General features: G+C 40.5%; 1 protein-coding gene across 5 annotated transcripts in view; it reads right to left on the reverse strand.

Moving 5' to 3' along the window:
- LOC128535479 (gephyrin-like) overlaps positions 1-5,733 on the reverse strand; it is a 36,567-nt gene extending 30,834 nt beyond the window's left edge. For all 5 annotated transcript variants that reach the window (XM_053509399.1, XM_053509397.1, XM_053509398.1 and 2 more), the window contains exons 1-3: positions 5,661-5,733; positions 708-786; positions 3-60 (exon numbers count right to left, since the gene is read on the reverse strand). In XM_053509399.1, coding sequence (XP_053365374.1) covers positions 3-60; positions 708-786; positions 5,661-5,724 — 201 coding nt within the window. In that variant the 5' untranslated portion in view covers positions 5,725-5,733. The remainder of the gene's footprint in view (positions 1-2; positions 61-707; positions 787-5,660) is intronic.
- Between the last annotated feature and the right edge of the window lie 5,474 nt (positions 5,734-11,207).

Here is an 11,207-nt window from a genome sequence, read left to right on the forward strand (position 1 = left end):
ACCTTGATTTCATCGATCTCATCAGGTACGATTCTGTATGCTGAGATCACGCCTCCGAGCCTGAGGAACACGAGGTTTTATGTGTCACAATAGGTTTTGGTTTTAACACTCATTTAAACATGTGCATTACTGATGTTGTTTAATAAAATACATCTGCTAATAGAGTAGATCAGTCCTGTATCCACACTGTGTATTAATGCTGCACTAGATTAGATTTCTTGTGTATGACTTTTGCCCAGATCATGACGTTTGTAGATGCTGCTGTTCCACCACAGAGGTTATTCAAGTTTGTTTCTGGGAAATACTTGGAGGACTATACAGACTATAAGTAACTGAAGATTAAACTTAACGTATAAAGATAAAGATAAAAACCTAAAGTCTTTGATATTAGTGTCAGGAGTTTGGTGGAGGAGGACACCTGCAGGTGAAACTCAGAATACAAGCAAAACACGAGTAATCAGTGATCGCAGTCAAGAAACAGGCGAGGGTCGAGGGTTTTTAAAAAAAAAAGGTTAGTTAATTAAAGTTACTATGTACTAACCTTAACTATTTAACCCTTAACTACTTTCAAGAATTTTCCCCGTTGTGGGACGAATAAAGATAAATCTTATCCTACCCCTGTTTTTTACAGGTCTGGGTCGGGTCGGGTCGGTTCGGGTCTGTGTGTATAAAGGCCAAGTATGTACATGTCTGTGCAACACACTCACAGGGACGGGTCATGGACAAGATCCTTAAGGTTGACTCCACTTCGGTCTTCAGCAAGGTTTCTGAAACAGCTGTCACTTACTGTGGGGACAAAGAGAAAATAAAACAAATATATGTCTGTGTAATATATAAATGTACAAGAATGATCTAAAACAAGAACTGTGTCGAAGCAAACAGTGCAAAACTGCTTCTAACACAAATCTAACATTATTCCTGCTCCACTCATCTGCAAATATCTCATTTCTGCTTTCATTATGAAACTCCTGGCAGATCAGTGTGTGTGGGACTGTAGAGACTGCAGCACTGGCTTTAAGGTGCTTGATGGACCAGAATACATTTACATCAAATGAAGACCGAACAACAACTGGCTGGTTCTCACACAATAGTGTTTTTATCCCAGTCAATCAAAAAAAAAATCTGATATGTAATTGAAAAGTTAATATGTAATTGATTTATATATCACAATTTGTTTGTGTGGCAACTCATGTCTAACCACACCAACCGCAAAATGTATTTAAATAAAATTAATAAAATAGACGCATATATGTTTGCATTTGAAGTGATATGAAGAGAAATGATGCAGTTCCTCTATAATCCTGCAGGTGGTGCTGTGTAGTAGACTCGTGATACAAATTAAATCTGCACCGACGTATCGTGACAATATCGTCACGATCGTGAACAGTCGGTCAGAAATAACAGAGTGACGTTACACTGGTGTACGATGTCAACACAGGACAGAATCTCACGGCCGCGGCAGGGAAACGGTAATGGCGGTATCTCAGAGAGTTAAGACACTGCATTAGTAATCGGAAGGTCAGTGGTTCGAGCCCCAGCTCCCCCAGGCTGTCACTGTTGGGTCTTTGATCCTAAACTGACGCCCGCGCTCTGACCCGAGCAACGCAGGAAGACATTTTCACTGTGCAGGAATGTGCACGTGTAAAAATGCTAAAGTGGATTATTTGTTTTTAAACATGAAAACTATTTTACCACAAATATTCGTTACTAAATATTCCAATTAGTAAATCTGGTAAATATTCACCACATTTTTTTAAACAAGTCTCCAGAACGCCGGTGCAGAATGCGGTGCTCACGCTGACCCCATCAGGGTCCCGGTTAGAGGCGACCGTCATTACAAATTCAAGACCATACACATCTGTACAGAGCACGTGAGCGCCGCCTGCTGGACACTGAGACGCCGTGCACCAGTAAACATCATTACACAGGCAGATGAACTGAGTTTAAATATGTTATGAATCAGTTATGCCTTCTGTATAAACACAGTTACAGATATGGTTGGGATGAAGAGATTCTTTCTGCCCCATGTGGGGTACCATCAGGCGACACCATGTGCGTGATAAAACATCCAACCAATCAGAGATGAGACACAGACTGCTTATAACCACTCATAGTGCACAAGGTGGGACTTATAGAGAAATACGGGAGACTAACCCAACCTCAATGTTGGAGAAAAACACTAGGGTTAGGGTTAGGGCTCTACTTCTGTTATTTTCCGACAGATTGAACAGTTGGTTGCAGAACCAGAACATGATGTGTTGGAGCCAGGAAACATGAGGTGGAGGTCTGCTGGTGTGGCCTGATGTATCACTGTTTATTCTCCTTTATGTTAACAGCTGTGTGTGTGTGCATCACTTATAAAAGGGAGGGACGGCTGCAGGATGCACGGTGATAAAAAGGTAACTCAGTGTGACGCTCTGGACTCAATGTCGTCTTCATGGCCTGTATTTATGTCTCCTTATAATGCGTCCTGACACACCACCACGACGCGAACACGGGGAACGTGATAAAAGGAGTTTCCTCTGCCTCTAAATTCACCAGATCTTAGTCTGATTAAGAAGGGGGTACCCTCCCTTTTAAAGACACTTTTGTGGTGTCTGTAACAATGATATCCAGTACCGTTTAAATAAACCTCTACTATTGTTGTCATACTATTCGAAGTCTCCAGAGTTGCTCATTTAATTTTCACCACAATAAACAGTGGAACAGCAAATCCAGCTGTCTGCATTTCAGCACCAGCACACTGGGGACAGCAGCAGCCATTCTCTGACAGGTGTGTGTGTGTGTGTGTGTGTGTGTGTGTGTGTGTGTGGTCATATACAATTTCGGAGGAAAAACACAAGCCGACCTCATTATTGTTCCTTCCATCGTTTCCACTTCAGTCGCCTGTAAAAGGTGTCAACTTTGGCCCGACTTTGGCCCGAGGCAGAGTTTGGGCTGATTGTTCTTTGCCTAAATAAAGTATCGCTGAAGGAGTATCAGGACCGGTTTATGAGTGAGAGTAGAGGAGCATGGTACCAGACCGACACCTCATACTGGGCTCAGTACCGCGAGAGACTCATCTGAAAATAAACAGTTTCACTTCTGCATTTATTCATCTTCTATAGTACTTATACTGTACAGGGTCACAGGGGCCTCGAGCCACACACACACACACACACACACACACACACACACGGACGAATCGAACTCTCAACCCTGAAGGTGTGAGGCAGCAGTGCTATCCACTAAACCACCGCGCCTCCTAGCATTTATTTTTATGAATAAATTATATATAAAGCAAATTAAAAAGATTGAAATGTGTTAGCGGTAGAACAGAATTATAACAGAATTACTTTAGTTAATATGAGTGTTGTTGTCCACAGGAAGCCTTGTAGATCAGTCCAGACCAGTTTGATATGACAACTAAAATTAAGTGTTTAAGCGTTCAAAGGCAGGAATGAAAAAAGAAGTACCTTCACATCACGATAAACTGTGAATCTCTGTACAACATGTTTTGAACATCCCGTGAATTAACTGATATTAGACATAATTTTAGCGTATTTCTAACACACTATATGTTCTGCACAGTGAAGCTCTCTGTGATGAATTCAGTACAATTTATCTGGAGAAACATTCACACTTCCTCTGGACTAACATAGTAAACTCTTAAAGAGAAACTGGAACAGTTTCACGATGAGCTTCAAAAAGTTCATTTAGACCAGAAGGAACAGCATTTGTTATGGTCTGGAAGTCCTAAAGTCTCCTCAGTTGTGCAGTATAACAGTCCCATACAGAGCAGGGGTTCTGAGGGTTACTTCTGGAGGAGTAGGCCCTGTGTTGTCACGCCCACTGCAATTAAGGAAAGGCTGTTAATTAGGTGAAGAATTAAATCAGGTGAGCTGTGAAAACTCAAGCATGTGCAGGGCAGCGGGTCGTCTGGGACCGAAGCTGAGAAACGATGACATAGAGAATGTTATACAGATGAGATATGAACTAAAGTTGTGAAGTTGAGATGACAGTTTAGTGTGAAAGTAATAAACGCTTATTTACGTCTTCAACAAAAAATTAACACAAAAAACATCTTCAACAAATGCATACACACACACACACATACATACATACACACACACACACACACAAAACCAAAATATAAACTACTGTCCAAGCAGAAACAAGCATTAACGTTTCTAACTGTAATAATATGTCTTAGTGAATTAAACCCAATTCTGTGATGCTGTTACACAAACACTGTGTTAAAATATAACCACTGAGCAATAACAACACACTTTATACTAAAAACTAGGTATTTAATTTCAAAAAAGCAGACAAACACTGAAATTTCCCATATGCTGAGAAAAATAAAATATATTTAAAAAGCTAACATTCAATCATAAAGCGGACACTAGTCGCTGAACATGCACACTCCAGGGGAAACAAGGAAACCTGAAAGCAGGCAATCAGAAACAGGTAGCTAGAATCCCCGCCTCCGGTCTCTGATTGGCTGGAACTGTGGCACGATTATTACCAACATAACTTAACACTACCTGAGTGTGTGTGTGTGTGTGTGTGTGTGTGCGCAGTGTAATACCCCTCTCAGTGCAGTGTGTGTGTGTGTGTGTGTGTGCAGTGTAATACCCCTCTCAGTCCAGTGTGTGTGTGTGTGCAGTGTAATACCCCTCTCAGTGCAGTGTGTGTGTGTTGTTTCTGTGTGTGCTGTTTTTCGGTGTGTGTGTGTGCTGTTTCTCTCTCGCTCTCTGTGCGCGCGTTACAGCAGATGAAGGCGCTGAGGTGATTAGCCCGTTAGCATTTGGAGCTCATTACAGGTGACAGTGTTTCCCTCCAACACGGCTGCGCGCGCTGTCTGCCCTTTAACATGTCCGTGACGTTCAGATTCACTAAACTACTGATACGCGAATAAACCGCGCGAGCCTGAGCCCTAGTTACCGGTAAAGCGGAGAAGCGCGGTCACGTGACGTCACATCAACGCACGGGCGTTCTGTGTGCGCGCGGCCCCGTGTTTACTGACAGGAGCACCAGCACGCGCTGCATGCAAACCCCGTCAATCAACCAGTCAATAAATAACCGTCAGTTTGTACCGGTACAGAGCATATGATTGGGGGGATGGGGAGGTAAACACACACACACACACACACTGCACTGAGAGGGGTATTACACTGCACACACACACACTGCACTGAGAGGGGTGTTACACTGTACACACACACACACACACACACACATCAGTCGGAGTCCAAACTGCCGATCAGAGGCCAAACACTGTGTACACAAACACACACACACACGCAGCGATACGTGTACGGTTCAGTGTGTGTGAGAGAGAGAGATGTGGGACAAATGAGTGTACAGTATGAGCCTCTCTCTCTCTCTCTCTCACACACACACACACACACAGGCTGTGTATAACAGGTGAATAATTGATCAGACCCGAGTCTGTGCGGTTCCGCTGCGGTACTGATCCGGAGGGCAGGGACACACACACACACACACACGGAGCTCTGCCCCAGCGGGGTGTGCGGGAGACTGACAGGCGGCACGCGCACTACCGGAGCCGGTGTTCAGTTCCTGCAGCTCTGTCACACACACACACACACACACACACACACACAGCCCGTCCCGCAGCGGGGTAACAGAAGCGCGATCTGCCCCTCCGCTCCTACCTGTCAGCACTCCGACGCGGATCTGGTGGTCGTGGTTCGTGAGCGCCATCCCGTCTGACGCCATGTTCCCGCGCGCGCTCACGGACACACGAGCGCCGAGCGAGTCGAGCCGCGGGGACGCGCGCGCATAGAGCCAGGCCTGAAGAGACGAGCGCCAAGTGACTCGAGCGCGCGATAAATAGTAATAATAATAGTAATAGACGGGTGTACAGAACCGTACAGGTCCACTGTCTGGTGCTGCAGCACACCTGTCTGTCTCTAACACCTGATCATAACACACCTGACGGAGCTCATCCTCATCAGCTGATTAAAAAACTTACTGAGCTTAAATTTTATTCCCCCCAAGAAAGGCCTCACGCATGAAGCAATACACAAACAAATTCTCTCTCGTCCCTGATTTTTGCTTCTTTTGCTCAAACACATTCATTTCTGTGATTCACCAGTGTTTTGTTTGTTCTTTGCTTAAGAAAGAGAAAATTTCACGAGTGATCCGTTTGTCTGATGAATAGAAACAGTTTTAAAAATGAAAAACAAAATGTATACAAGTACATATAAGTAAATATAAGTATAGAGTGTATTTAGAGCAATTATAATTAGATCATTTAATCCATGGGCTACAGAGACACTATTGGTCAGTGGATCCCAGTTTAGACTATATAAACCCTGGATGCTGTGAGATGCTTTGGACTTCAGTCCTAACACAAAGAGCATGTTTTAGAGATCACACTAATTTGATGAGATTTGTTGAATGCACAGTCATTTTGGATTGACTGAACACTCTCAAACACATCACTATGAAAACCACAATACAGTTAAACACTTAATAAAAAAAATAATCAAAACTCTATTACGGGTATCAAAGGTTACTGCCTCATTCCATGTGCTCTTAAACCAGTTCTTAAAAAAGATTAATCACAGGTGTTCTGCAATTGCTGTGTTTTGTGCGGCATCTCCCGTGGTGATACCTGTGCTAATTAAATGTCAGCCCCATGTCCCCCTCAGTGTAAATTAAGTGGGATTCCTCATTCACCTGGGTAAGAGGAGACTCAGAACGTTTGGTATTGAAAATTTAAGAGGAATTTAAGAGAACATTGTTAAATGTTGCACGCACACAAATTCACGTGAGCAGCAAAATTCTCAAGCACTGTAATGAAGTGTAGGTGTTGGACTGTGGGCTTGATGGTGAAGCATATATGCAGAGGGGATGGTGGTAAATAAAGAGTCTTTTTTAATAATAAACAAAACATGGACAAAGGAATTTGGCTTTACTTTCAGGCATGCTATAACCAAAACCATCAATCAATACACAGACTAGGGACTAAACAAACTAATACCAATCAGACAAGACTAGTCAAACTAAACACACAAGACAGACTTGGCTAGGCCTACTAGCCATTATGCACATTAGCTGCTAAGCTAGATGGTAGCTAATCAGGCTAATTGCTAAACAGACTAGTAGCCGGAAACCCAAGGGACGAACAGACTAGATACACAGCAGACTAGGTATGAAAGACTTAAGAACTATACAGGTTAGTGGCTAAACAGACGAGGAGACTAGACAGACTGGGATTTAAACAGGTTAGTAGTTCAATGGTTAGTATTTATACAGACTACGAACTATACATGCAAGAGAGGTTACTTACACACAAAAGGCTAATTCTCCTAGAGGCTAATCCTGCTAAGAGACACAATAAACCAAGACAGATGAAAACTTAACAGCTCCATAAACCAAATGCCAACTATAACTAAACAAACTAAAAGAGAACATAACCAGACAAAACAAATGCTCACTTAACAGAACCATCCATAATGCTTGACCCAGTTTTCCAAAACAAACTGCTATTTATAAAAAGAGCTAATGAGCTACCTCGGTTCAGGTGAGCACCCACATCACCTGACCGAGGTGCCTTCTGGGAAACTGAGTCTACAAACAAAAACTACAAAACAAAACAGTGCCCTGGAGTGGTGAACCCTCACAAGCACTTTCAAACACTTGGATTGCTTTGTGAATTAGGGAAAGCACCGTTTATCCTCAATAATTTCACAATACAATAATGTTGCATTGTGCTGGTGAGTGTTGTTATAAAAGTGACAACAGAAACAAACTTGTCATGTAGATGTTCCGCAGACACACTCCAGACCTAACTGTTATATAAACACCATCCACTTGGACGGTATATGTTTACCTGACCTCTCCAACTCGCCATGTGATCTCAAAGTCACTGTGGAAGTAATGTAAAGCTTGTCAAGGTGAATAAAACGAGTATCTACTTCTTCATGCAAATCCAAGTGGGCGGTCCTCGTCCCGTGGAGACTCTTATTCTTGGACCGGATGGGAATCTCCTGTGTCAGGTGACATAAGGGATGGAGATTTGCTATCAGGCCCTGAGCTGAAATTTGCTTTTGTTGTTAGAAGGTCCCACCTTCCAGTTTTGCCTAATGACATCTAAGAACCCTTAAAGCTTAAACCTATAAAATAACTCAAAAGTTTTTTCATCCTCTGTAGACAAATAAAGTACACTCACTGATACATAGAGCAGGAAAGTAAAACTTTTTTTTGCAGCGACAACACACTTAACATATCTTAACAAAAGTAACAGTTGACTATATTAATAATCAATAATTTATGTTACTGTAGGAATTTGTGAGAGTTCTAGCAGAATGCAGGAGACACGGGAGCGATTTTAAGATTTATCTTTATAAGGATAATATCTCAAAACCAAACATACCACAAATTAAATATACTTCATTTCATGCTCTGCATCACTAAAGCAAACAAACAAACGATAGACATACACACACAGAGAATGAAGGGCATGGGTTATATACAACAGTAATCATCATTTCCAGCTGAAACCCCTCACTAACTGCCCTTTCCTTTGCCCCAGCTTTCACTAAAACCACCTGCCACAGTTATAAACCCCACTGATGGTTGGATGCTTTAACAGTTTTTTTCTCATGGCCCAGTGTGAGTTAACCTGCAGCCCCATATGAGTTCATACTGATAAGTGACACACCCATGGGTGACATGCCCACGGGTGACACGCCCACGGGTGACACGCCCACAGGTGACACACTCGGTTCCAGTCTGGGACTCACACAGGGAGCCCACAATTTACCAGTAAAGGGCCAACATTTTTCTGGGATTTGATTTTTGTCTCTGTTTAGCAAAAAGTCTCAACAAAACCATAATCAAACGTCAGACTGGAGTCTCTGTCTGGACTCGGTCTGTTACAGAGAGACCTGAAATTACTATGAAGTTAATAGATTAATCGAATTTTTAATTTCAAATCCAAAACTCACATGCGATAACTTCTGTAAGTCAAGTTAAGTGGACACAAAACAAGCAAATTGTAATAAAAATAAAAATAAATGATTTAGAATACTGGTTATTTTTTCCCTTTTTGAGGTGCTAATGGTGCGTGTGAGGACAGTGAGACACTGGATATAGTTTTATTATGCAGTTATTTTAATGTATTGGATGTATTTTAATGTATTTCAGCTATAAAAGTGTGTAATGATGAGAATTGTAACACTCCACATTTACTAAGATGATGATGATGATTGAAATCCTTGTACAGCACAATTCAATATTTTTTTTTACGTATCTTAATTAGGAAGTTGTGGTATCATTGGGAATAACGTCAGGAAATATTTATGCTAAATAGATTTTTCAGACAAACAGTGTTATTTTGCAGCAATGTATATCTTGGTAGTGTTTAATAACACTGGGGGTGGGGGGGTGATGTTTTAGGTTTTGTCTCAACAAGTAAAAAAAATGCCTGCAAACTATTTTCATTTTTTAAAAGCAGGATAGGGAATACAAATACCAAAGCTGGATTCAGATAAACAATGATGGTCACAGAACCTCAGATGAATGAAACACACAATAACAACAATAACTAAGATAATAATTAGAATGACAATAATGATAACAATATTAATACTAATAACATAATTAATAACTTATAATAATAATAAAGCAAAACCAACAGAAATAACACCCAGAGCAACAGAAAAACATGTCATTATAGTTAAATAAAGGTATGTTATCATTCTTTAGTGACAAACAGCCCCCCCCACACACACAGACCCCTCCTACTTTCGCCTTCACAGACACACACACACACACACACACTCTCTGCTCTACACAGAAACACTGCTTTGTCACAATTTTTTTTAAAGGTCAAGTAATTAGCAGGTTAATTTGTTTTATTTTTACTTAACAGCAGTGATTTCGTTAGTGTGTCGCTCAGTCAAGTGTCATTAGAGAGATTTCTTGTTTATTCTTCCGATGTGTGTGAAAAGAGTGGAGAAAGGGTAACTGTGTAAGACGAAAAGGGAAGAGGGGAGGTTACTTTAGGTTTACACACACACACACACACATACACAGCGCCTGCGCGCACAAACAGAAACACTTATCTGTTGGGATTTTTTTTTTTTTAAAGGTAAACTGCAGGATAATTTGTTTTATTTTTACTGGGCTATGAAAAAAAATAATTTGAGTTTCCACTATTTCTTAAGTGAAAATTCAATTTGGTTTACTAATGTTTTGGAATATAAGTCGCTTCCAGAACAAATTATGCTCGTAATCAAAGGTTACACTGTAGCGCCGTTATTCCACAATAAAAAAAAATCTGTCAGGAGAATTATGGGTAAATAACATTTTCCCAAGTAGTAAAGTTTATGTGTTGAAGTCAGATAACGTCACCAGAATTTTTAGACACCTCAAAGTCATACTTGAGTAAGAAGTCAATCCATCCAACCTTATTAAAAATGTTTTAGGGATAAGGAACCCTAGGGACTGAGGCTGACAAATACACTCTGTGTAAGCCAATGATTTAATCATTTTTGAACAGTTTTATGTTAGGACTAAGATTTAAACTATTAATGTCATGTAGATTCTTTGTTTTTACTAGAACAAGGTTCTTCAGAAATTCTAATTATTTATAATAATATAAACAGCAGTTTATCTCTCTGAAGTGGCCTTTCAATACCTTGCATGTCCAAGTAGTGCTTAAGAAATATTTCCAGCAATTCTGCAGATGACTGGACATCCCTGTCGAATATGCCTTTTACCCGAGAACCTTCTTGAAAGGATCTACACATCTAAGAGATACACTGCTATTTCTATTATTATATAGCATTTGAATAATATTGAAAAAACAACAACGGAAAATCGTTCCAAAACCAAAAAGTTGAAAAAGTCTTGAACATTAAGGGGTGCTCTTAAGAATCAATGGCTTTAAAGAAATTTAACATTTATAATTGAGCATATCTAAGACTAAGCAAATGTGATTATGATTGTGCTTTCCTTTTATAAATGTGGACTGAGTTTGTTCAATTTTCTTACAAATTGCAGTCTTTTGTTTGTTGTTAGTTTGTAGTCAAAGACACATAATGGGCCTCCAACTGTCCAAAGACATTTTGTTCTTCAATTCAATAAAAAAAGTTTAAAATAACCTAATACCATTGTTGGAGTGCTGATAAATGGAACTTTATAAAATCTGTAAAAGTACACATCAGGTATAAAATATCTATTAACAA

This window comes from Clarias gariepinus, chromosome 13 (genome assembly GCF_024256425.1).
Source record: "Clarias gariepinus isolate MV-2021 ecotype Netherlands chromosome 13, CGAR_prim_01v2, whole genome shotgun sequence".
NCBI classification, from domain to species: domain Eukaryota; kingdom Metazoa; phylum Chordata; class Actinopteri; order Siluriformes; family Clariidae; genus Clarias; species Clarias gariepinus.